Raw genomic sequence first — 26,440 nt, 5'->3', positions numbered from 1 at the left:
CAAACCTTGGAGGGGGGGGTTGTGATCTGGGAATGGGTCCCAAAGAGAACCCCCACCCTGGGTTGGGGTAAACCCAAGCTGCTCGCGTAGGCGTCCGCACATGAAAATCAATTACGTGGCGGCAAATAGGATTTCCTTAACTTAGGTGCTTTTCTGCTCTGTTGCAGCCGTGATAACGACCTCTCCACTATCATCTCCAACCTGCATCAGAGCCGCCAGCTCGTTATGCCAGAGACCCAGAGCCGCTGTGAATTCAAGAGGAACAACGTGGATGTTGGCTTGGGAGCTGCAGGTAAGAGGCTGGAGCAGCTCCTGCTCCTTCAGCCCTGAATTTGTGCATTCCTTGCAGCAGTTCTGTTCTGTTTTTCCCTTTGTTGTTGTTCAGGGTGAGCTGTGCGGGGTCTCGTGGTGTTTTGGGTGGCGGTGAATGCGGAAGGGATAAGTGCTGCAGCGTGTTGAGATCTCAGCCCCACGTTATCCTCGCGTCCAGCGGGCTGTGTCAAACTACTGCCAGCAAAGTGCAGCATCCCCGGGGTTAGCATCAAGTGAAGCAGAAAGGCCTTGATCTGTAATTTCATTAATCAGAGGCTTCCCTGGCTCTCCTCCTGCATGAGGCTCCCTCCTGGCTGGGGCTGCATGGGGGGCTGTGCTGTCTGCAGAGCAACCCCAGCAGCTCCCCCTCCTTGCTGGCACGGCTGAATCTCCTTTTCCCCTTCATTACACAGCTCCAAGAGGCAAACTGGCCGGGGAGATAAGTTGTTCCTTGTGACCTGCCTCATGTCCGGGTGTCTCGGCTGACCTAGTGCGTTTCAAATGGTCTTTAATGTTGTTTTGCTTCACAGGGACACATCTGGCCCTTATCAGAGCTGCTGAAATTCTGAGATCCTTAACCATGCCAAAAATGCAAAGTGCGCTTCTCGTTAAGCAGCAGCCAAGATGAGACCAGAGGTCCTCGTTTGTGCCTGCTGGGATTCTTGTGTGAGGTTCTCCCATTGAGAACAATGCACAACTGAGGCAATGAGGACGGCAGTGTGAGCTGGAACTGATGCTCAAGCCATTACATGTTTGCATGTAGGAGCCCAGTGTGGGTGCACCTGGCTCTTGGGCTTAGCAGGGGCAGTGCAAATGGATGGAGGTTTGTTTATTGTGGGGCCCATGGGGCCAAGAAGAGGATCAAAGTCGGCAGGGTTGGTTGGTTTATGATGAATTCTGTGAGAGCTGCTTGATTTATGGTTGAGAGCATGATTAGGGGCAGTGCTGTAGTTCTGAACAGTGTGGACTGGGGAAGGAGAATTATGACTGGGTCTTGAATGCTCTTTGCAATGTGGAAAGGGACTGAAACTGCTGGGAATGAATGGTGTGTGTTAGTTCTGGGGTTTGCAGGGTTGAGCCATATAGAGAAGGAATGGAAGAGTATCTTGGAGGTCTTAATTGAGAGAAGCAACCTGGAATGGGTCCCTTCCACCTCTGGTTGTTCTGTGGTTCTCTCTCTGAGGTTATCTGTACCTTTCTATTCAGAGATCTGCCAATGGGGTGAAGGAGGAGAAGTTCTAGGAGGGAATGGAAGCAGATTGGCATTTAAAAATGGGTCTGGGGGCTTTGAGGGCTTGTAGCTGGTGTAGCTGCCTGCTTCCACTTCCTTAGGGCTGCTTTATGTGGCACCAGCCTGGAGCTTTCATCTACAGGGGAGGGGGGAGAGGAAGGGTTGGGCCTGGGGATGTTGTGGCTAATGGTTAGAGACAGCATCCCAGCGAGCTGCTGCATGTGATAATGAGCTGGGATGCAGTCGTGTTTTCATTTAACAAAGCAAAACAACAACAGCCGAGTTGCCTCTATTGAATTGCTGCCTTAAATTGAGCAGAAAATCGTCACCAAATGGGCAGCTGGGAGCTGGACGCCTGGACACCTTGGCTTGCAGGAAGGCCAGCTGCTCACCTGAGCAGTTGGAGGGTCTGTGCTGTGCTACTCGTTGAGGTCTGGAGGGTTGTCTGCCCTTTGTGCTTTCTTCAGGTTGCTGTTTATTTCTTCTGAAGCCCAGCAGGAGGCACCCAGCATCCTTTGGAGGTGAAGGGCCTGGGAGATGAAGCCAAAATATGGCAAAACCCAGCATGGGAATGCATGGTGTTCCCTTTTGTTGTGCCCTGTGGGTGCAGAAGCAGCATAGCTTTGGGCAGGGGCACCTTTAAGCAATGGGCTTCAGCACAGCAGCCCAAACAGCTGTATGTAATGAGTGACTTTTCCTCCCTTTCCTTGCAGCTCTGGGTAGAGCGAGCTGATCCTGCTTCCAAAAATAACCTCCTGTGCTTCCACCTCCTTTCCCAGATGTCTTACAGGCAGCTGAAAACAAACTGTCAGCATCTCCCTGGTGCTATGTACGTGCATAGGGATGTGTCGGTTCCTATGCATCGAATCCACTCCTGTATCCTCCTGTTGGTCCTTCCCAGCCTCCTTTCCATCCCTGGACTCCTCAGCAGAGGGCAGTTGGACGGCTTTCCCCCCTGGCAGCTGAGAGCCCCTTCCTTGGAGCCAATCAATGGAAGCCTTCCCACCCCGGTGGGGCTTGGCAAACATAGGATCAATAAGTTATTAGCACCATTCTGTCAGCTGTAATGTGGAGATTGATCGGGGCCGGGGCTCCTGCACGCTGCCTGGCACTTCCCCAGCCTGATAAAGATGACAGATTAAGGGAATAAGAAAAAGGAATTAAGGAGTCTGGCTGTCAGAGCTGTCATGGGCTGCAGCAACGCGGGGTTTTGCAGGGGTTGGATGAGAGCAGTTGGACATTTAAATGGTGCTGAGGGCACAGCACTGCAAAGCCAGCAGGTCCCCTGCAAGCTCAGACCTCCAACCCTGCTTCCTTCCATGCATCTCTTCCAAAAAGCAAAGAGAGGGGGGGGATTCACAAGTTTGCAATTGCTAAACAGCCTCTCTGCAGCATATAAAATGAATCCAGATCTCTCTCTTAAGTGCAGTATATCCTCTCCGTGAGTGTTTTCCATACTATGAATATTTACCACCTTTTTATGGCACGGTGCACACCGTAAAAGGGAATTTTGCAGGGAGCTGGGGGGACGTCAGTGCTCCTTCCCTATTAACCAGCCCCATTCCAGGTGGGTCAGTGGGTGGCTCAGCCCTGCTCCACTTCATTGGGAAGGGAAATACTGGAGTGGGTTTTGGGGCTGGGCATGGGGAGGTGAGAAGGAGAGGGATGCTGCCTGCGTGGTGGGAGGAGAGGCAGATGGCTGATGAGAGCTGAGAAGGGGGATCCAGCCTGGGGATGGATGGAGGATGTGCTGCACGTTTGGAATCCTGCTGCTCTCTGCTTGAGATGGGGTGACACGGGTCTGTGCCTTGTGACGTGCTGGTCTGAGAGTGACAGCTTGCAGGTAACTCCAAACAGCAACCAGCAAATGGACATGGGGAGAAAATAGAGCATTGGGAGAACATGGTGTGGTAGTGCAGAGTCAAAGCCTGCTGCTGCCATGTCCGCAGGGCCATCCAGCTGACCTGCTGCTGGAGGATGCTGCCTTTGTTTTGCTGCTAAGTGGCAGAAACCCTCCTCTCCCCTTCCCCCGGCCCTGCAATCATTCCCTTTTCCATTCTCCTTGCCCTCTGTTAAAGGGCAGCCCGCTCTTCCCATGACCTCGAGCTGCGCTCTGCCTTTGTTCCATTGATCCCTGCTGGCAAGGGCTGGGACCGACGTGCTGCTCCTCCTGCTTGGCCCCTTATCCCATGGCTGCTGCTGGGGGCAGCCCAGGGCTCCGGTCCTGATGGGGAAGGGCATCCCTTGTGTCCCTGCAGAGCCGTCAATCACATTGTGCTGATGGGTTGGAGAGAGCTGAGCCTATGGAGCTGCTGCCAAAGCACAATGGTGGGAATTGTCATCTCCTGGGGTTGGGTTTGATGATGGCATTTATTAGGGCTCTGCAGCCAGCTCGGTGCTGTCTTTACTAGCAGGTGGGTGGTGCTGGAAGCCGAGAGATGCCACTTGTAGCTGTGCAGAGCTGGAGATGCTCCTGGGCTGCAGCTCGGTGCTCAGTGCCAGGGGAAGTGCAGCCCCAGAGCAGCACCTGGGTCCACCCAGGGGCTCTGAGCACGAAGGACACTTGGCTTGAAGCTCACAATGTCACCTGGAATCTGCTTGCTCACAAACAGCACCTTGGGGCTGTGTAACCTTCCCCTAACGAGCGCATGCTGCAAACTGCAGCAGCGTTGCTTGCAGGTGCTCTGTGTGCTGGCTCAGATGCTGCTTGTTTGCGAGCTCTTTTCATGAAGATGCTGCATCTTTAACAAGCCCTTGATAGATGAGGATTTGATGCTCGCAGTGACAAACAACCTCTTCCTTCCTGCCCATATGCAACATCATGCTTTCAGTTTCCCCGGCGTTATTATGGGAGGTTATCGATTGGGAACGCGTTTGGAGGGATGCTGTAATTGTGTAGTGGGTATTTGCTTGGTGGGGCTGCGCTAATGCAAAGGGCTCGAGCGTTTCCGAAGGGAAAGATTGCAGAGGACCTTGAGGTTTTGAAGAGGAGAGAGAGGGAGGGAGGAGGGGGAAGAGAGAGAGAGAGGAAAGAGAAGAGAGAGAGGCACGGTGGTGGGAAGACTCGCGGAGCTGTTGTGCTTTTGGCGTGTTGTTTTTGGGGTTGTTTTTTTTTTATCCCCTCCCCGGTCGCTTTTTGCATCGGGGCATGAAAGGAGTGGAAGCACCAGGGGGACAAAAGGCAGCAGAACAAACGATGAAACTCAGTAAGGAAACGAGGCGGGTTGGGGGGGGATTTATGGCTGGAGAGCGTGGCATTGATCAGAGCGCCAGCAGTCATTACGCGCTTTGGGGCTGCGTGATTAGGAAAGCAGAGCGCGGCTCTCGGGGCTGATGATTTCTCTTACTTTTTGGGGTTGTTGGGTTTTGGTTTCGTGGCGGTTTATTCTTGTTTTTTCCCCTTTGCCTGTAGTACGTGTGAGCGTGCGTTGGTGTGTCTGAGAGCAGCAGAGCCCCCCTCATCCCTCCCCGGCTCCTTCTGCACGGGGCAGCCTCTGACACCCAGCTCTCATCTCTCCTAGATGACATTTTAGGCAAGAGAAGAGTATGCTCTCCCAACAGCAGCAGTGAGTGCCCATTAGAGAGCAAGAAAGCCCGAAGTGAGTCCCCAAAGGGTAAGTGCCACCTCCCCCCATCCCTCCCCTCCTTGCCCTCTGCCCCTTTCTTCTCCTTTCTTAATTGAGATGGTGGGCGGGGCCCGCGCACGCGCCCACGCTCTTCCTGCAGAGCCGGGGAGGCGGGGGGGGCGGGGCGGCTTTTTATCTCATTGGGGGGGAATTGCCTCTTAATTAGGATGATGGCTTTGCGGTCTGCAGAGCAAGCTGCAGCTTTGCGGTGGGTTCGAGGGCTGTCTGCTCTCGAGGCGGAATGCCTCGATGATGTGTTTAATATAAGAGATACGGCGGGGCTTATCGTGCTGGCATCTGCTCCCTTAAAGGGAGCGGGGAGGATGGGGCTGCCTGGCTGTGCTCGCCTGGCAGCGTTCCTGCAGGCATGTGATCTGCAGAAGGTTTCTCTTTTTTACAGGGGATTTAAAGACCCGATTTGTTCCACGGCTCCTTCCTGCAAAGGCGATTTGAAAACTTTCTTTACAGCCAGCGGAGTTAACGGAGCCTGCAGCTGATGAGTTTGTCTCTGGGCTGCTTAAAGGACGGCTTGCAGGCCGCTGGCTTTGTTGTGTCTAAGAGGGAACCCTGTATGCTGCCCTTGGCTTCTCCATGCATTACCCACCTGCCCTATTGCTGTTGCATTGGGATTCTCATGGGAAGAGAATCTCTTCTCTTTGCTATGGGAGCAGTGGTCCTGTGCTGTCCCATCCTCTGCCATCCCCCTGCCCCTGTCCCTGGGCTTTGCTCATAGGATCCAAATGCTCTGGGTGACTCAGGTAGGGATTCCCCAGCTCGTTCTGAGAGGGGTTCCCAGGAAGCCTGGCATCAAAGCAAACTTTCCACTCCCACTTCTGTTCTCAGAAAGCCATCCCTGCCCTTTGCAAGACAGGGTGGAAAGTCTGAGCTGAGCTGTCTGGCAGCCCCCACGTTCCCTTCTATGTGCTGTGCTTAAGCACAGGGGGCTCCCCAGCAACCCTCAGCACCTGGCAGGTGTGTTCTGAGCCTCAGAATTGGGGAGGGAAGGGAAGGGATGGAATTCTTAATGCTTTCTGGGCCTCTGTTTGCCCACTCCCTGCCATGTAAAGGAGCTGAAGGGGGCTTAGAACTGTCTTTGCATCCTGTACCACGGACCCCGTGGGCTGCTGATGTGGGATTTGGGATCCCAACTGTTGGAAGAGGGAAGGTGACCCCATGTCATAGCAAAGAGACAGAGCCAGCAGGCTAATACCTCCCTGGCCCAGGGAAAAGCACATGTAGGGCTGGGAGTGCTCCCACCAGGGCAGCAGCCCTCCCTCCATCACCCCTCCATCCCCCTGGGATGCTCAGGAGGAGCCCTGGCGTTGCAGCAGTAGCTGTCAAGCAGAGCAGAACGTTCTGGCGTCTCATATGGAAATGTGAGCGTGTAGGGCTGGCAGGGCATAGGGGGGAGGGGTGACAAGCACCCAAGCTGTGAAGGGAAGGCATCAGGCAGCGTGCCTGCCTGGCACTGGGGGCACAGCGTGGGGCTGGGGGCACGCTGTAGGGGGTCCCGTGGTTCCCCTGCTTGCACCCCGTGCCCACCTTGGTGCTGGGAGTTCCTGCATCACAGGAAGGGTTTGCCCTTGGGGGAGATGTGAGATAAAACCACCACAGAGGGGAGAAGGGTAATCACTGTGCATTGCTTACAGTAAACATGGAGCTTCTGTGGTTTCATCTCCCCATTGCCAGCCTGGGTGTGATTATGTTGGCCTCAGGGTGTGGGGCTGCATGCATGGACCCACAGCAGTGAGCTCCTTGTTGTAGGTGTTTCTGAGTGTGAGCACAGCTATGGCTGGAGTCCAATGGTGTGTGCACATGGTGGCACCTCTGGGCCACGGCAGCTTGGCGCATTGGGTTCTGAGATAGAGATTGTCCCAACATCAAACCTTTTTATCCTTCAGAAAACTCCCACACGCCTCTGCTGGAGGACTCGGTGACTCAGATGACCCCAGAGGAGCATTACAGGCGCATGATGTCGGCGCTGAACGAGCACGGCACGTTTGAGGAGCAGCAGCAGCAGCGGCTCTACCAGTTGGCCAACAGCATGGCGGTGCCCAGCCATGGAGGTAGGGCTTGGGTTTGCAATGAGGAGCGTTGATGCTCAGGTTCTGGTCCTTCACTTGCCCCAGCCAGCACTGCTTTTGTCCCCAGCCCCTTTGCTGCTTCCCAGCCAGGTCTATGGGGCAGGAGCACGAGCAGCACCCGCAAAGCATCCATCCATCCATCCATCCATCCTGCAGGAGCTGGAGGAGAATCTCCAGTCTGGGAGCTCAAATCCCCGGGGCTCCTTGTTAGGTTAATGAAGAGGCTGTCTTCTTTTTCCACTCTGTTTGATTTGATTGGCTTCTCTGGGGGCAAAGAAGGCGATTCCTGTTGCTGGAGAGTCAGAATTGGCTCATCAGTGTTCCCACACCATAGCAGAGCTGTGGAGCTCCATGGGGTGGAACCCCCCCAGTGCCACCCCCCTTCCCCTCCACCTAAGGACCAAAGGAGCTCATTACCTTAAAAGCCCAATGTGTGTATATATATAATGCAATGATTGTGATCCAGTTCTCTCCTTGGCGGAAGGGTCACCCTGAGCGTTTGAGGGAGCAGAGACAGAACTCAGCCCATTTTGGAATGGGTTCCACACCGCAGGGCCGGCGCTGGGCTATCAATTATTACTGCCCTTACAAAGCACAGTTTATCCACTGGCTCACACGGAGGCACCGATACCATTAATAATTAAAAGAAAAAAACGTTAATAATTTAGAAATTCTCCTTTTTTTTTTCTTTTCCCCTTTAATTGCTCCCCCCCTTCTCCATCACCTCCTCTTCTCCCTCCAAACCCGCCTGGAACCTCCACCGGCGGCGTCCAGCTGTCCATCAATCTGATTTCCCAACTGTCAGAGTGCAGGATTGTAAATAGCAGAGCTTTGGGGGGGGGGTTTGAAGAGATGAAGGGGGGGGTTGTTGCGGTCGCTGGGGATCGATGAGGCTGCTGCAGCTGGCTGCACGCCAGGCGGCTGAATTACCGCCGCGAGGGGTGACCTGGGTCCTGCAGGTAATTAATTAATGAGCGTGGATGGAGCGCTGTTTTTGCCCGGCTCTCGGTGCGCTTCGGGCTTTAATGCGGTGGGGTTTGAGCTGTTGGAGGATGGGGGGTTGTGTGTATGTGTGTGTGTGTTGGGGGGGGGTTCCTTCTGCCTTTCCCCATCCTGGAGCAGCGCTGGGCACGCAGCAACCTGCTGGACCAGCATCCTGCTGCCGGGCTGGGTGTGGGCCTGGGGGGGGCCCCCCTTTCCTCCTCCCCTTTCTCTGCTAGGGAAGGCAATTAAGCCCCCCCCATCCCCTCTATTTCCCCCCCCCCCCCCTTATCCTGGAGTTGCACAATTTCCTTCGCTGCCAAACTCCTGTGGAGGTGGAGGCCGAGTGAGCACGATGGAGGGGGGGGGAGAGAAGAGATGGAGGGGGGCGGCTGTCGCCTGAGGGCCATGGGGATGGGAGTAGGGGGGGAATGGGGATGGGGGAGCAGGAGGAGCGCTGTCGCCCGCAGGGAGCCGGCAGCAGCACAGGGGGAACCAGAGCAGGGGGGGGAGGCGATACTGAGGACCCTGGGGTTGTTGGGGCCTGGGCTCTCATTGCTTCCCCCCTCCCCAGATCTCCTCCGGGCTCGGCAGGAGGTGGCGGCGGCGGCGGCTGCGCGGAACCCGGCAGCGATGGAAGCTCACATCCCCACTGCTGGCAATTCATCCTCGCAGCGCAGGAAGCAGGGCCTCCCCCAGCACCGCGACAGCCACTTCACCGACAGGTAACACGCTGCTATGGGGCTGGGATTGGGGGGAAGGGGGCTCATACAGGTGTGATGTTGGGGTGTTCAGGAGGCAACGTGCTCACCCTGGGGCTGTGGGGAGCCAGGACCCCCCCATCCAGCTCTGCCCAGAGTGAGTGGAGATGTTAAAGTTAGTGTTTTATGGCTTCCCCAGGTGAGAGAGAGGACACAATTCCATTATGTCAATGGGAATGAAGCAGGGAAGCAAAGGAAGCATGGGCTTATCCAGCAGCTCCAGGCCTGAGACACCACCCTGTCTGTGCATCCTGATCCACATACAGTCCCTTCAGGTGCCTGAGCACCCCAGGAGATGCTGCATGGTGCTAAGCAGGAAGGCATGGCTAAGTGTGGGTTAACTCCTACCATGGTTCTCCCTGCAGTTGCCAACACTGGGCTGTTCTTTTGGTGCTCTATGTCACAGGGTGCAGCAAAGCAGCCTTTGTGCACCTACATGGCAAAGGGAAAGGAAACAGCAAAGGTTCAGGTGGGCACTGAGCATTGAGGAGGTGGTGATGGAGGCAGAGGGCTCATGTCTGTACACAGACATGCAGGTGGATGGATGGCAACTCCATTCCTAGGAGCAGGTGGGCATAGGGCTGGGCATCCAGGTGGGCTGCATAGGGATGGAACTCCTGCAGCCAGCAGGCGGGTTGTAAAGGAGGGTGGATAAATGGGGTTGGAGATGATATAAAAAGATTTGGAAGAGGGAAAGGATAGAGCTGGGAGGTGCCATGCTGATGGCTGCAGCCTGCTGCCAGCACAGCCAGCCAGCCCCGAGCTGCCTCTTACCTCGGGTTTCAAGTGTCTCTTCCTATCAAAAGCAGAGCAGAAGGGAGCAGAGCTCTCATGGCTTCTTATTCCCCCTCTTCTTCCAGCCGCTCTAAATATATTTCCACGCCTTGCCGCTTCCAATCTGCCTTCCCCGACCTGCTCCCATCTCTTCCATCACAGCCTTTGGAGCAGCATAGGGAGGATGAGATGGGGTTAAAGCGAGGAGGCTCCGATTTAACAGTATAATGTGTAACCCCATAATGACTTTAAATATTGATTATTTGAAGGCCATTAGCGCTTATTGTTAAAGAAAAGTCGATACTTTTTAAGCCTTGCGAACCATTTGTCTCCTGTTAAAGGACATATCAAATTTAGCAGCATGCAGTGCAAATCCCCTAATACTCTGCTCGGGAGGCTCCAGCTGGCATGGCAGGGGGGAAATAGGGCTGGGGGCAATGTGCAGGAACACTGCCACGGTAACAGAATTGCTCTGTGCAAAGAAAGGATGAGGCTTATCGCATGTGATGGCCAAGGGCTGTGTTGGGAGTGCAGCTCAGCCCTTCCTCAGAGAGGCAGAAGAAGAGGAGGAAGGAAAGTTATGGGGCTGAAGGCTGAGATTTGCCTAAAGGAGGGTGTGAGGCTTTGGGTTTTGGTGTGAGACTGCGTTCCTTGCATCCCATTGAGGTCCCTGCTCCTCATGGTGGAGCCATGGAGCATCACTTCCCAGCCCTGAGCATCCCAGCAGGGCCAGGGGGTGGCACAGCTGCTCTGGGGGCAGAAGGGCTGAGCAAGAGTGGGCATGGATTCCTTTGGGATACAGCATGCAACCTTAGGGCACAAAGGCCGCCCTGTGGTTAACGCTCTGCTTGCCACCAATGGAGGAGCCATCCATTTTTCCCATGCCCAGCACTGAGCACGCTGCCCTGGCACAGACTGACTCTTCCCAGCTAAAACATGGGTCTTCAAGCATCTTTATGGGCAGCCCTACTCTCCCCACACTGATTCCCCTTCTCGTTGCCCATAGGGGTGCATCCAGCACTCGTCTGGCCGGGGAACAGTTAAAAGCAACTCCTCTGTTCCCTAAATTGCTTCTTATGAAACGAACAGCACGTCTTGCCAGCCTCGTCTCCCCATGATTACAGCTAATTACGATCGAACGGACACCTCCTAGCCCCCGTCATGCCGCTTTAATTGTCCGTTATTCATCTACAGGCTGTCCGGGGTGGCAAAGCACTTGGCAGCCCAGCGACCGAGGCCTCGGCTAATTGTGAGGCCTCGGGGATTAGGGCAGGTGATTACACACTTCATGGTGTAATTACATAAGCATCGCTTGGCTGCTGCCCCGGCTCGGAGCCGAAGGTCACGGCGCTGCGTTACCTGAGATTAATTGGAGCTGCCACCGAAGTGCGAGGTGCTGGCGGAGCGGTTATACGATTAGCATTAACATTTCAGCAGCGACGGATCGATCCGTGGCTCTCCTCCAGACACAGCGAGCTGTGCAATTAGTTTAGAGGAGAGCTAGGGGAGAGGAAGGAGGAGGGAAGGAGGGCCGGAGGGGTGGAATTTCAGCAGGCAGCATCCTTCTCTTGCAGCAGCCATTGGGAATCTATCCATGCATCTATCCATGCACCCCTGGTTCCCACCTCGGATTCTCCCCTTGTCCCACACTCCCATCCCTGTTCCTCCCTTCCAGTCTCTCCCGAAGCAGATTTTTATAGGGAGATGCTGTAAAATGAAAACAAACGGCCCAGCACTTGGCTCTGCCTCTGGATGCCCCGGTGAAGGTAATAATGTTGTAAGTGGCCATCAAAAGGAATTAAGAGACGTGCAGCCGGAAAGCAGAAATTTGCTTGCAGGCTCCCAGGGCAGATTTGACTAATGGAAGAGACCTCGGCTCCTATTCCCTTCCTGCTTCTTCTTCTTTTTTTTCCCCTCCTATTTTTTCTTTGCAAGCAAGCAAGCTTTACCTGTTGTGCTTCCATGCATTGTCCCCTTCCCAACCCTTCAGGCCTCCTGCAGCTCAGCAGCCCCAGCAGAGAAGGGATGCTCTGCCTAAGACATCAGCCTCCCATCGCTGCTTCCAAGTGTTCAATGTATATTTCTTTTCTGTTTCCTGCAGGGAGATTTCCCACCCACCGCCTCTGCTCTCGCCCCAGAATGCCCCACATATTGCCTTGGGGCCCCACTTGCGACCTCCTTTCCTTGGGGTGCCTTCAGCCCTGTGCCAGACACCAGGTGAGCCCGGCCCTTCCCTGCACAGCCCTCCGCAGAGCTGGTCCTGGTTGAGCCAGGATTGAATGCAGAGATGAATAACCCTGTGTTCTTTTCTCTGTCCCCAGGTTACGGGTTCCTACAGCCGGCACAAGCAGAGATGTTTGCACGGCAGCAAGAGATGCTACGAAAGCAAAATCTAGCAAGGTGAGCAGTATGGAGGGGCTAAAGCAGAGGACAGGCCTCCCATTGCCTTCCACCACCTCCCATTGCCCTTTGTTACTTTCCATTATCTTCTCTAGGCTTCCATTACATTCCATTGCCTTCTGTTACCTTCCGTTTGCTTTGATTACCATCCATTACCTTCCCTTCTCTTCCCTAACCTTCTATTTCCTTCCGTTCCTTTGCCTTCCTTCGTCTTCCCTTCTGTTACTTTCCATTGCCTCCCATTCCTTTCTGTTGCCCTTCCCTCCATTGCCTTCCCTTTCCCTCCACTGCCTTGTTTTGCTTTCCATTGCCTCTCCCTTTCCCCTGTGGGATGGTGCATAAGAAGCACAGCCAGGCTGGTCTGCAGGGGCTGTACTTAGAGCCCCCAGGCTCCATTTCAATGAGGCTGTGGTTACTGAGCTTCCCTTAGAGCCCCCTACACACCTTCCCCCCTCTCTCTGACTGCAGGTTGGAGATGTCAGCTGAGATCATCCGCCAGAAGGAGCTGGAAAACCTTCACAGGCAACGACTGCTGGCAGGAGACCCTCTGAGCCTGCACCCCGGCTTACCCCCAGACCACCCTGCCCTGCGCAACGTGCACGACATCCCCGAGGGTCACCCGCTGCGGGACGAGCTGTCCCGGCGTAACGCCATGCTGGTGCTACGGCACAACAACGCTCCCCTGCTGTCCCTCAACCCCAGTGTCCCCAGCAGCTCCACGCCACCCAAGGAACAGCCGCGACGTGGCAGTCGGAAGGCGGCTCATCACCGCACTGAGCCGCAGGGACCCAGCGAGGCCAAGGAGCCGGCGGAGCCGCGGGCACGGGATGGGGCACCGGACTGTAATGATGAGGAGATGAAGGACTCGGAGAGCGATGCTGATGTCAGTGATGAGAAACCAGAGAGCTTGAAGGCTGAGAGCAGCGGCTCGACCACGGAGCTGAAGGAGTGTAAAGAGATGGGCAAAGGGTGCGAGGGGGGCAAGGAGTTGGGAGAAGGGACCGGCAGCCAGAACGTGCCCTGCAGCTCTTCCAGTGCTGAGTCCCCCAGTCACCTGCTTGGTGCTGGCATCAACAAGAGCGAGGTGAAATACCTGCCTCCCACCTCCATCCCGCCACCTCAACCGCTGCCCTTTGGCTTCCCCTACACCATGAGCCCCTACTTCCATGCAGGTGGGTTTTGGGGTGTAGCAACATGTTAAAGAGCAGGGGTTGGGTGTTAAAGGGTCTTCAGGAAGGTGGTGGAATCACCACCCATGGATGTGCTGAAAGAACATGGAGATGTGGCCCTGAGGGGTGGGTCAGTGGTTGGATGTGATGATCTGATGGTCTTTTCCAGCCGTAATGATTGATTCTATGAGTAAACGTGGTGATGGTGGGTCAGCATCTTAGAGGTCTTCTCCAGCCTTAAGGATGAAGGTTCTGTGTGTGGGCAGGGGGTGATCATAGAGTCTTAAGTGGCCTTTTTCCAGCCTTAATGATTGTATGGTTCATCTCTGTGCTTGCGGGAAGCAAACACCTTTTAATGAGCTTAAAGGGAAGACAAGGATAGTAATAAGTGCCAGCAGGGACAAAGTTGAGTCCCAGCTACATGCACAGATTGAGGCCAATGTGACGGATGGTGGCATCTCACGGGCTGGGACAAGGCAGGGAAGCCACCACCAGCTCTCAGTCAGCCAACAGCTCCAACCCACCTCAGCTCACAGCAATTAGCAGAGCAATTAGCAGGAGGCAGCGCGGCGCTGGGGCTCGGCGGGGAGCTGTGCTGCGGGTGGGCTCCGTGCCCCCCGGCACCACCAGTTCCTGTAACAGCCATTTATTATCATCGCTTCACATTTCCATCAGCAGCGTGTCTGCAGGATTTGGCAGCAACGAGCGTTTCTGATTTGGCTGCTGATTTGCAGAGCCAGCCCTGGGTCTTTTCCTAAGGGCTCTTTTGCTTCGTGTAGTTGAGGGTTTAGTTCCCAGCTCGGCCTCTTCCAAAGCAGCTGGAGGGAGAATTACAGGCAGGTTGGGTTGCAGCAGGGACATGAGGGCTGTGCTGTGGACACCTGTCCATAGGGCACTGCCTTGGGACCATGAATACCATTCGGTGCTGCACGCTGGGCCCCATCTGTGTGCTGCTCCGCAATCCATTACCGCTCCCTCGGCCCATCATTTATCACCAAGGCAGACAGAGGCCTGGCAGGGAATGGTGCTGCCCTTCTCGCATCCTCCAGGCCGGCAGCACCCGGTGACATGTCATTATTATAACAGAAGGTGCATCCCTCAGAGCTGCCCGGTGCCTATTTGTTATCATTGTGTGAGCTGCCAGCACAGCAGAGCTGGGCTGGAACAGGGGAGAACCCCCTCCCTGGGCACAGAGCTTCTGCTCCTTTGGGTTCAGTGCCTTTTCCCCCTTTAATCCCCTGTTTGCTCCCTTCCTCCCCCCATCTCTCCCCTGCAGCTGAAGCACATTGCACACATGCAATGCATTAGCTGGGATTTTTCCTTTCCCTGCCTCCCCCCCTTTGCTAAGCTGGGGACCTCCAGGAGGAAGAAGCTATGAATTGACCCTGCCCAGCACTTTAATTGACAGGTCATTAAAGATGAATGTGCGGCTAGAGAGAAATATTCAGATTGCAGGCTGGCTGTTGGCCGTGTGGGATTTTAATGATTTATGTGCCTTTCTCCACCCCATCCCTCCCACCCCCCCCAATCCAGGCACTATGGGAGGTCTCTTTTTGGATGGTGAGGAGAGCCCAGCACTGGAGGACATCAGCAAATGGACAGTGGAGGATGTGTGCAGCTTCGTGTCCAACCTGGCAGGCTGCACTGAATACACTCAGGTAATGCACTGTACTGGGGGTGCCACCATCCCCATGGGTGCACAGCTTGGCAGCTTTCCTTATGCATCATGATGAGGCTTCAGCAACAACACACTGCAGTCATGGGCAGCTTCACTGGTGGTGCCCAGCAATAAAACCCACTGCCTTCATGCTGCTCAGTGATGGTACTGCCATGCGAAACCCTTACAGAGGAGGCTGTGACCCAGGGGTTGTCAAAGCAGAGATGCTTTTCTCCTGTGTCTCATGCACATATATGAGGGTCTGCAGTGCTGCTGCTCCATGCTAAGCCTGGCTCCTGCTCCCTCCCCTGCAGGTATTCCGTGAGCAGGCTATTGATGGCGAGACCTTACCCCTGCTGACAGAGGAGCACCTGCTGAACAACATGGGGCTGAAGCTGGGGCCGGCACTGAAGATACGCTCACAGGTAGGGCTGCTTCTCCAGCTGCACTCAGTCTGCTTTCAAGGCTCATTCTAGGACTTCAAAACATCCCACACCCTCACATATCTGATGAGCCTCCCATTAACTGGCAGAGGGGGCACAGCACATGGGGTGCCCACCCTATGCTGGTAGCTGGGATGGCAGCGTGCAGGCAGGCAATGCTCAAACAGTATTTCCCTAACCCACGAGCTGGGCATTTTTGTTGTATGATGGTAAAAACAATAATGGTGAGTTTACTACTTTCCCTACCAGCCCTCCACTGTTTATGAGGGGTCTAATAAAAAGGTTCTGTGGGCAATTGTTCCCCGTGGGTCAATTCAGCAGGAAATAAAAGCCTTTCTGTTTCTTAAAAAACAGAGGATGCCAAATAGCTCACAGACATACTGAGATTGGATTCGGTATTTGGGGGGGGGGGGAACGTGAGATACGGGCTGAAGTTAGAAAAACCCTGCTTCAATTTAATCAATAGTGTTTAAAGTTCTATAATAAGGCACAGGGAGGGGGGGGGGGAGCAACGTCCCAATGCTGTGAACTGAATAATGCCCCAGTTGTCTGGTTGGAGCACATGCCTGTGTTTTTGTTTAAGCTTAAATGTGAACCAGCTGTGTAGGTGCTGGGAAGCTGGGAGGCCTTTGGCCCTTGCTGGGAGGTGAGATTGGCTGCGGGAAAGGGTTCTTCTGTGCTACAGAAGGGAGAGAGGCTGCAGGCTCATGGCTTCCTGTGCACCCCAGGCCCAGTTGGGTTTTGTTTCCTCTTCCCCTCTTGCTGGAGTCGGTTCTGCTGTGCAGAAGTGGGCACTGGACCGTCCTGCAGCCTTGCTGGTAGGTTTGGGGTGAGCAGGAGGACAGCAGAAGGGTTCTGTTGACCCAGGGCTGCTTGCCAGTGGGACAGCTAACAGGCAGGTATCCCTCACCCAGTTCAAGGGTGCCCAGGTAGGAGGGCAGCAAGACCTGCTCTCACCACTACTACCACCAACAAAGCAGCCTCATCTGGCCAGGTAAGCAGGATCCAGGTTACCCTTTACCTTGGCCAGGTACATGGACTCCATGTTCCTCTAATCTGGCCATGTACAGGTGCTCCAGGTTCCTCTCACCTGGTCAGGTAAGAAGGGTTCAGGCTCCTCTCCCCTGGCTGTATACATGGGATCCTATTTTCTCTCATCTGGCCAGGTATGTGAGTTCCAGGTTCCACTCACCTGGCCAGATTCATAGGCTCCAGGTTCCCCTTACTTGGCCAGGTACATGGACTCCAGGTTCCCCTCACCTGGCCAGGTAAGCAGGCTCCAGGTTCTTTGTGTTTCCACAAACCCTTCATGGGACACTGAGACCTGAGCATCGCAGCTCTGGGTCTGGACTTTGGTTCAGCACTGTGCTGTGAGCATCCCTTCAAGACAAGCACAAAACAAACAGCAGGAATACGCAACCCTTTCATTTACACTCTTTCCTTTCCAACAGGTGGCCAAGCGAGTGGGCAGGGTACTCTACATGGCTGGCTTCCCCATGGCTTTCCCTTTGCAGCCTCCAGGGCTGAGACCACCAGAGCGAGACCTTCCCCCAGCTGAGCTGCGACCCTCATCCACAGGCAGTGTATCATCCCCATTCAACACTGCGCTGCCCTCCGCCAGCCGGATCTCCCCAAAGCAAGAGAATGGAAACCCTTCCATTGGGGCTGGGCTGAGCGACACCACCACCACCAAACCACCATCCTAACAGCTCCCAGATGGCTCCAGGAACTGAGGATGGATCGAACAAATGGAAGGGTTGGGAGAGCAGAAGAGCCTCCCTCGGCAGCATTGAGATGGAGAAGGAGCGAGGAAGGGAGGGTTTGATTTGTTCTTGTTATTATTTGGGATGCATTTTGCTTTTCTTTTTGCTTCAAAGGAGAGAAAAAAAAAAAAAGAACAGTGAAAAACTGTCAAAAAAGGGAAGGAATAAACTATCCAAAGATGTATTGAGACAAGGCCAAGTGAAGAAGAGAGAAGGGAGGTGGTGCTGGAGGGGCACAGCAGTACCTATATTCCCTTCTGGGAAAGCAGAGCTGTGATTGTTGGGGATGCTCTTTGCCTTCGAGGAGCTCCAGGCACTGTAAGGGGGTGGAAAGGGAGGGGGAGCTGGCACTGCTCCTCCATCAGGACTCAGCACCGTTGAGCACAACACCCATCACAAACAGAACTCAACCCCTTCAGCCTTCTCACGGATCTCCTCCTCTCCCTTGGAAACTGAGCTCAGTTCCTCCATTCAGGTGTCTATGCATCTCTAGAGAACTTCTTTTTGCAAACAATACCAAAGACAACGAGTGACAAAAACAAAAAGGCAAGTTGTGGTCCATGTTTACTCTTGAGTGTGGATGGTACGGCACAGGCAGTGTGGGGCTGCCCATGCACACACACACACACACACACACACTGCTGGACTCTGCCCAGCCCTGCAGAGCTGGATTTGCTTGAGTTAATAAGGAAGAAATGAGTGTGTGCTCATTGGGGGGTCCCACCCCAACTAAGTCATGCGTACTGCGGACTCATTTATATACCTTTGGGGTTTATTTTTTGGTTGTTGGTTGGTTTGTAGGATTCCTGTCCTTTTTCAAAGCCTTGTTACAGAGGTGGCTGTCGTTGCACATTCAGGCCTGCTGCAGACCATGAGACAGAGCTCCCTGCAGCATTATGGGGGTAGGGGGGGGTTAAATACAGCAGGCAGAGTTTTGACTACTGTGAATGCAATGGTAATTCCTGGGGGCAACCTCCTGTGACCTGTACAGTTGTGAGCAACAATCACAACCGATCACATTGTGGTACTTTTCTGTCTCTATTTCTCTCTTTCTGCTCCCCTTTTTGGTTCGGTTGAAACGTTGCACGTGCTGCCATATGTTTGGGTTTTTTTCTTCCCCAATAGCTCGGTGGTACATTATTAGCTTCTTTATATTGTAAGAAAAGGAAAAAAAAGCAAAAAAAACCCCACCCTTCCCCCCCCACTTTGTCATTATCCATCACATCACAATAAAAAGATGCTTTCCAGCAATCAGTTTCAATAAAAAAAGGACACCGCTCCGTTTACAAACAGTACCTGGCCTCCTTGAGCCCCTGGCATGGCTGCACCCCCAGCTCTTTCTTCCCTTGCTGTGTGCTGTGCTGCTGCCATTGGGAGCAATAAGCACAGTGCCCAGCTACGTTATGACAAGTAAAGGTAAGTGAACATGTTTGTCTTGCAAGGCAGGGTCCCAAAGCTCCATCCCAGGCTCCCACGTGTCCCCACCATCAGTGTTTAACAGAGCCTCAACCCTGAGCTCTGAAGCCCCAATAAAGCAGCAGGTGCTCTGCCCCTGCTGGGGGGAGCTGTAAATATAACAATAAATTATTAATTTTAGAGGAAACTTCCTCCTCCCCACCACTTCTGGGACTCCAGGGCTGATAATTACAGTCAGTGCAGTAGGAAAAAAATACACCCTTTGTGTTCCTGTTTCATCGTGAGCTCAGAATAAAGCAAACAGCCCACGCTGCTGTGTTACGGCAGCAATTGCTTGCTTGCCTTGGGAGCAGCACTGTGTCAGCTGGCAGGGCTCAATCACATCCGCAGGCACTGAGTTATCACTTAGCATGAAGCTATAGGACACTTGGGTGGAACAGGTCCTTACACTATCAGCCAGCTATACCTCTTCCATCCTACTTTCACCCCCTCCCTTTGCGTCCTCCCATAGCCCAGCATTTGTTCCTTAGTGAATTCCTTTAGTGTACACACAGCCCGCGTAGCAGATGGATCTGATGATGTTGCTGATAAAGGCTTCCACTTGCAGTGATAGTAAAGCTCTAAATGCTCTACACAACCCCTGAGAGCCCTTGGGGGAGGGTCTGGAGAGAAGCCCAGGGCCCACGGGTGTTGAATGGGCACAGGAGGTCCTCCTGTAAAGAGCTTATCCTTCCCTTTGGTCAGCTGCTCCAGCAGGAGCTGAAACTGACCCCTGTGTTATTTAAAGCAGATTTTAACGCGGCCTTTTTATTAACCTACACCAGTTTTACTGGCTTCGATGTGACCACAGAACGTTACTAAAAGACATGGCTGAAAAAACCTGAAGTCCAAACAGCTTCAGTGCCGTGATTCACCCCAACAGTGCTTGAGGGGGGGCTGTGCCAGGGGCCAGGCCCCATCTCCTGCCCCCAGAGCTTACCGCCTCCTGGAGAACCAGCCAGGGGGGCTGCAGGGATGGGGGGGGGCTCAGTCATCATCGGAGAAAGCCAAATCTTCCACCACGTCCTCCTCACCCTGGGCCAGCTGCTCGAGGTCAGAGCGTGACAGTGCCTGGGGGCTGCTCTTCTTTGCCCGCTGTGAGCCCCGCGGGGCTGCCTTGCCTTCCTCTGGGGATGGAAGGAGGGAGAGGTGTAAATCCTGCTGTACTGAGGCAGGTGGAGGCAGCTCATCACTAATTAATTCCAGACACTCATTAATTTATCAGTGTTGCTGCAGCTCCCCAGATAGCAGCAGGAGAGTGCTGCAGGGTGATGTACTGTGCTGGCTCGGAGAGAGACAGGAGAGCAAAGTCACTGCTGTGCCTGTTCCTACCTTTGGTCTCACAGGCTTTGACCTGCTGGAGCTCTTCCCTGTTCCACTGGCAGACCTGTGTGCACGTGTGCTTTGTGGAAAAGCAGGGCAGGGATGCTGAGCACGGAGCTGAAGGCCTGGAGGACCCATCTGTCTGCCCTGAGTGATGCCCTGCTGCCAACACCAGGTGTTCATGCAGTGAGAGCACAGTCCAAAGGGAAAGAAGCTGCCACCAGGGGTGAAAGAAGGGAAGATCAAGAGTTCCTGCTCCCCAGACACTAAGCTCATACACACATGCCAGGAGCAGAGAGGGAAAACACTCCCTCTCCATCCTTTACAGCGTTGTCAGAACATGCACCAAATACCCATCTATTCTGGGCACTGAGGGTGGGCTGTGCATGCCAAGCCACAACCATCTGCCATGCGGAATCAGTCAGGTTTTGCTCTCACTTGGACTCTTTCCCCATTCCTGCCTCTCGTTGCTCCCCAAACTGGTTAAAAAAGGCAGCAGCACAGGAGCATCTGTGGCTGCTCCCCACAACCGTATATCACACCTAAAGGCATGTAATGGAGCAGAGCTTTGGTCCTATGACACCCAGGCTCAAAGTGATGGCAAAAAAGCCCAATCCAGCCAAGAGCAGAGCAGCAGAGCCCTGGCAGCCCCAACTCTCGTCTGCTCATCTTGCAGCAAGTTGGCAGGGGCAGGCAGGAGCTGAATGTGGTTACTGCGCTGCTGGGCACAGCTCTGAGCTGGCTGCGGCTCCATGTAAGAGGCAAGGATGGCACAGAGCTGCTGGCCCAGCACTACACCAACACTGCACACTGGGAGAAGCAAGCAGGACCAAGCGTGGAACAAAGCTGCTTCTCGCAGAGCCTGCATTGCTTACCTACAGTGTTAAAAAAGATCAGATGAATGCAGGGCTTGGCCAAGGTCTCCTAGCTGTCCTATCCTGGGAGGAACAGCTGCTAAAGGTTACTCCTTTGCAGCCCCTCGTGCCCCCAGCACTGCTCAAAGGAAAGGTGAGGTACCCCCACCACACTCCCCTGCACGAGTAACCCACGGGGAGCCTTCAAGCAAAGCCTGCTGGGGTGGGCTCTACTTCAAGCATTTGTTTGAGCCTCGCTGCATGAGGCCCCTGCACGGAGATGAAAGGGGCTGGTGGCTTGTTAGAGCAGGGGCTGCAGAGACCTTAACCCTTTAGCTCTCTACTCAGTGTGAGCACAGAACTGACAGGTCTCCCTGTCCATGCAGTGTGTATGAGAGAAGTCCTCCTGACACCCTGCAGCTCAAAACAGCAGCAGAGCAAGAAGAGAGAAGGGAGCTCCTTTGTAGGAAAGACCCCAGGATACAGAGGAACCTCTGGCCATCAATAGTTGCTTCTCCCTTTGCCCAGGTGCACTACTCACCATCTGAGTCACTGCCTTCCTCTAAATCTTCCTCATCCTCTTCGACTTCATACTCTCCCTCTTCATCTTCATCATCCTCACCATAGTCCTCCTTGCTGCTGGCGTCAGAGCTGTCGTCTGATTCCTCCTTGCCTTTGGCTTTACCTGAAAGCATTTGTACTGTGTCAGTGGGAACACAAAGAGGAGCACAAGAGCAGGAAGCACACACCAAGGGGGCACACCACCAACACCCCAACATTCACCTCCCCATGTTGGAGGGGACCTCACTGCACTACTCTTGCTGGTGCATCCAAAACCACCATTTACCCACATCATCAGTCAGTCTCTCTGCTAAGAAACCGGTGCACATCCTTCTCATTTTGGCATCTCTTTTTTCGCCTTATCCTCCCTTCCCAGCAGCCGATCTGGCTGGGCTGGCCGCGGAGCCATCCATAAACTGGCTGCCAGCTCAGTGCTCACTGCCATCCGTCAGCTCTGCGGCCCCAGGGGCAGCCACAGCCACATCTAGCAGCAGGAGCCTCCCGGGCAGCCATGCAGAGAGCTGAGGAGATGGATGGCAGAGCCGCTGCCGGCGCCGAGCATATTGATGGGCACCTGAGAGCTCCGGCAGCGGTGTGTGCTCATCCATCAGGCAGGGCCGGCGGCAGCGCCGACAGCTCGGCTGGGAGCACACAGAGAGAGCAGCTGTGGGGCAGAGAGAGCAGCTGGGCTGTTCCTGCACACCCCCGAGCATGGAGCATGCTTCCTTTTGCAGGTCCTGGTGCATTCTGCAGGCACAAGTTGAGCCCCAGGTAGGAGCACACCCAGCAGGCTCCAGCTTTGGGTGCTCCCCTACTCCTTAGGATCACATGCATCCTTCCCTGGACCCTCCATGCAGCAGTGATTATTCTGCTAGGAAACAAGAATAGAACTAACCTCTCATTCCACACACACCCCCAGCCCCCACCCGGCCTGGTATTAAATTGATGTAATATGATTACGTGAGGAATAAATGAAGAAAGCCGTTTGAGTTCATTAGCAGCACACCAGCACCTAACGCAGACGGCTGGGCTGGCTCATTGCACGCTGCCTCCTCGCTTTAATTGCTGCACCACCAGGCTGCCCACACCTCTTTCCCAGCCATTAATAATCTCCAGGAGCGGCTGCCTCTCCCCCCCAGAGAGCTGTCAGCTGGGAAATGAGAGGAATGCAGGAGCTCCCCCACCTCCTTGGTGACACACATTGATCAAATCCATGCTTTCCTCCCCACCGCAGGGCTCCTTCCACCCTTGCCTGCTTGTTGGCTCCTAAAACGTGCAAAGTCCTTTATCTTCACACCTTCTAGAAACCCAACCAAGAGATTCAGGCCTGCCAAGTGCTTTTTCTGCTCCTAAGGGCACCGTTCCTGCCCCTCTGGGAGGGTCCATTCAGCTCCACCTGCGCAGAGCATAAAGCAAGAGCACGGGGAATCATCTCCCTTCAGATCAACCAGATTAAGAAATGATTGGAAATCCAGTGCTCTCCTTGCTTGCCACTTATCCCCATGCAGCTTCCAGCCAGGTGCAACCAGAATAAGGCAGGAGTGCTATGCTGTGACCCTGAGCAGGCAAACCTGCATCAAAGTCCCCTTCTGAGGGTTAGGAACTTGGTCTGAGCTCACTGGCACAACTGTCCATTGCCTTCTTCATTCACTTAGAAAGCCCCTAAATGAATCAGCAGCGCTGGTGCTGAGACTGCAGAGAGCTCAAGCCACAGGGTAAGGCAGTGAGAGCTCTCAATAACTCCTTTGCAGAGATCTACAGGTCTCCAGGCCTCTGGAATTGGCTCTTTCCAGTAAGAACTCCAAACACAGCTCTGTGTGCTGCTGCATAGGACCTCACCCTACAAAAACACAGCAGCCTCCATCTCAGCAAGGTCACTTTTCTGACCACTTCTTCCTCCTGTATAGAAGTCTCCCTTCTGTACAAACCATAAGGCATTGAAAGGACCTGTGATAGCCCAAACTTTCCCCAGTAATAAACAGAACAGTGAAGTTTCTCTCAAGCCTCGAGATGAACTTTTTCAGCAGGTTCCACAATTTAGTGTGGCCCCCTCGTGGTCACAACCCGTGAGTGATACTGCTCCATTTCTGGAGCATTCAGAGTTCATTGAGGCCTCAGGAAAGCCTGCAATGTCATTCAGTGAGCAATAAAAGCATCAGAAGGGCACCTCCACCCTCTGTGCATGAGACAACACACACTTCTTGTCCCACATCACATACAAAGCTGGACAAGGAGCCCAGCCCTAGAGCTGTACCTTTAATGGACAATCCAACGTCCTCTTCATCAGAGTCAGTGTCCAGCTCAAACAGGTCCTTGAATTCCTTCTTATCTTCCTCCTTCCTTTCATCTTGTTTCCTGCGTTTAATTTCTGGGAAGTTCAAGTCTTCAAGCTGGAAGAAACAACAAAAGCAACAGTGAGAACAACCTTAGTTTGTACTTCTAAACATAAAATGCACAACACATGAACTTGGCTCTGCCCTGTGAGAGCAGTTGGTCTGTCTGCTGCCAACAGGCAGAGCAGCAGATACATCTGTGAGCCCACTGCCAAGCTGAACAACACATGCAAAGCACCACTGCCCCACTGATCTCTATGCAATACTTTACATTTGCTAATGGGCAGCCCACTGCTGGCACCTTGGCTTTTCACCAGGACATCCCTGATAAGCTGGCTGTCCCAGAGCTCTGGAATGCAAGTCATGCAGGCTGTTCTGGCTTTGGGTCTGACTGCACCACGGCTCACCCTGTTGCTGGCCCTGATGGAGATCAGTGGGCCAAACCTCTCTGCTGCAGGCACAGCCAATATCAATGCCATTAAGTACTTGCAATTGACACCACCTCACCGCTCTTTACACCTCTCCAGAGGGGGATTAGGGGGAGGATTTACTTGCCAGGGCTCAGGCCAGCAGGGCGAAGATAATCAGAATGCAAATTAAATCCCAAGTGCACTCTGAACATCAGCTGCCCGCTGCCTGTGCCTGGCTGCACACCTCCTGGGAAGCACTCATGCATTAGCACACATTAGCTTGCTTGGAAACATTCACCCTACGAGTAATAACTCATTTGCTCTCCCACCCATCAGCCTGGCCCTCAATGCACTCCTCTTTGCCCACAGCCCTGCCAGGAGCTTCCCCAGTGGGACAGGCACAGTGCATGCACAAAGGAAGCCCTCTGGGAAGGAACAGGAGCTGTGCATTTGTTCCTGCAGCCAATTCCAGCAATTTCTCCCGACCTGTTTCATGGTTATGGTCCCCAGCTGAGCAATATTGATTCTGGGAGCTGAGTACTTACAAGCAATCATCTGCAGTACCAGGATGGGAAGTCAGATGCTGGGCAGAGAGGGGAGGAAAACACCAAGCTCCTGCCCTGATGACATCCCACAGCCAGCTGCCACTGCTCTGCTGCAGCAGTGACACAAGAGACTGGCACTGCCCAGACAGGACAGAGCTGGGGTTGGAAGTGTCCCAGTCCCTGTGCAGGTTACAGCCAACAGAAGGGGAAATGCAGATCTGACAACTGCCCAAGTCCCTCTTGTGAGCCCTGTTTTTCCACCTGGTCACAGTTCTTTGCAACAGCACTAAGTAAGATGCAAAAATCACCCATAGTCTCACAATGACCCCTCATACATTCTGAGTATTTTCCTACTCAGATTTGGAAGCAGGGCTGCAACTGATCAGGTTAGGCACCTCAAAATAAAGGTTCCAGAAATCCCTACCAGCTGTGAGGTCACTCCAAAGGAAGGGAATGAGGACTTACACTGAGCCTGAGCTCACAGATACAGCCTGTGCTCAGCACCCAGCAGCAGTAATTAGGTAATTTGGGGGTCAGTCTCTTAATTCCCAGATAGAAGGTTACTATCTGCTGAGTCTCACGAAGCCGATTAGTCTGCATCCCATTAAAAACCATTGGGAAAAGCAAATGGGCAGACGGGGTCAGCACTGTTACACAAGGCAAGCTGCAGCTCCTGGCAGCTGAGAGCCAGGCTGATTTTATTCTGTTATTATTTTTTCCCCCCAATGGCTGCTAATGGGACATGGATTTTCCCAGCCCTAATGGGCCTCATGGTGTTCACTCTCCTGCTGGGGCTCACAATGCTGCATCATTAAGCTAGCAGTCCCCACCGAGAGAGACAACAGCCCCATTCACCAAGCAAAGATGTCAGGCAGCCACAGGCCCATCTGAAAGCTAACTCCAAAACCTCTCTCTCTCTGCAGTTGATCCGTTCAGCCCACTTTCTCCAGCAGGGAACAAGTCCCCGTCACTGCCCTTGAAACTTCCCCTGGTTTCTTAAGTCATCCTCCTGAGCCTTGCAATGCCAAAGCAACAGCCCTTCAGTCGCCCCAGGGAACCTCAGCCTCCTGCCCTTATCTCAGCACAGAGCACTGAGAGCTTCCAGGATCTCCCACGTCTTCTGCTGCACTCTGGGACCTGGCTCAAAGCCAGTCGTGCTCATGTCCCATCGATTATTTTAATTGTTCCCCACCATACGCTGGAGACACCAATTACATCTATTTCCTGCTCCCTGGCCAAGCAGCCTAGCTCAGCCACTTTCATTGCATTAGCATCGAGACAGCTTTCCTTCAGACTCCTAATGTAAGCAGAGCTCCCACCCCCACCTCCTGCATGCAGAGCAGTGAGGAGTGGATACAGAGCTTTCCCTTTGGCAGGAGATATAGGAAATGGCAGGATGGGCACAGCCAGCAGGTCCCACCTCACCACTGGTCACACAGAGACAAGTTCAACCCAGCACTCCTGCACTTGGACAAGCAAACAGAGTACAGGACACAAGCACTGCTGCCAGGACATGGCTTTCTAACTGCCATATTTATAGGTGATGTGCAGTAAGGAAGGTGTTTTGTCCTTACTCTTTCTTTGCCCGTGATTTCCAGTTGTATCTCCTTCTCTCTTAGCTTCTTCCACTGAGCGTAGTACTTGGTCAGAGGTGTCCCCTCCTCTTTGATCTGCTTCTCCCATTGTTCCTGTGGGCAGAGAGGGTGATCATTTAGGGAGGGTTTTAAAGCAGCTCTGCAATACAACCTTGGCAAATGC

At 53.8% G+C, this 26,440-nt stretch overlaps 2 protein-coding genes across 7 annotated transcripts in view; one reads left to right on the top strand and one right to left on the bottom strand.

Moving 5' to 3' along the window:
• SAMD11 (sterile alpha motif domain containing 11) overlaps positions 1 to 18,386 on the top strand; it is a 52,351-nt gene extending 33,965 nt beyond the window's left edge. For 4 of the 6 annotated variants that reach the window (XM_032448733.1, XM_032448732.1, XM_015882690.2 and 1 more), the window contains exons 5-14: positions 168 to 292; positions 5,065 to 5,157; positions 7,071 to 7,235; positions 8,809 to 8,959; positions 11,871 to 11,986; positions 12,091 to 12,169; positions 12,638 to 13,341; positions 14,872 to 14,996; positions 15,310 to 15,420; positions 16,890 to 18,386. In XM_032448733.1, coding sequence (XP_032304624.1) covers positions 168 to 292; positions 5,065 to 5,157; positions 7,071 to 7,235; positions 8,809 to 8,959; positions 11,871 to 11,986; positions 12,091 to 12,169; positions 12,638 to 13,341; positions 14,872 to 14,996; positions 15,310 to 15,420; positions 16,890 to 17,144 — 1,924 coding nt within the window. In that variant the 3' untranslated portion in view covers positions 17,145 to 18,386. The remainder of the gene's footprint in view (positions 1 to 167; positions 293 to 5,064; positions 5,158 to 7,070; positions 7,236 to 8,808; positions 8,960 to 11,870; positions 11,987 to 12,090; positions 12,170 to 12,637; positions 13,342 to 14,871; positions 14,997 to 15,309; positions 15,421 to 16,889) is intronic. The other 2 variants (XM_015882689.2, XM_015882691.2) reach the window with 1 other exon arrangement.
• Positions 18,387 to 19,162: 776 nt separating this feature from the next.
• The window catches only part of NOC2L (NOC2 like nucleolar associated transcriptional repressor), a 28,284-nt gene continuing 21,006 nt past the window's right edge, over positions 19,163 to 26,440 (bottom strand). The window contains exons 16-19 of the mRNA XM_015882692.2: positions 26,257 to 26,370; positions 23,649 to 23,784; positions 21,375 to 21,518; positions 19,163 to 19,783 (exon numbers count right to left, since the gene is read on the bottom strand). Coding sequence (XP_015738178.1) covers positions 19,644 to 19,783; positions 21,375 to 21,518; positions 23,649 to 23,784; positions 26,257 to 26,370 — 534 coding nt within the window. The 3' untranslated portion in view covers positions 19,163 to 19,643. The remainder of the gene's footprint in view (positions 19,784 to 21,374; positions 21,519 to 23,648; positions 23,785 to 26,256; positions 26,371 to 26,440) is intronic.

This window comes from Coturnix japonica, chromosome 21 (genome assembly GCF_001577835.2).
Source record: "Coturnix japonica isolate 7356 chromosome 21, Coturnix japonica 2.1, whole genome shotgun sequence".
NCBI lineage: Eukaryota > Metazoa > Chordata > Aves > Galliformes > Phasianidae > Coturnix > Coturnix japonica.
Note: the sequence above shows the minus strand (reverse complement) of the source record. Positions and strands in the feature narration are given on the sequence as shown.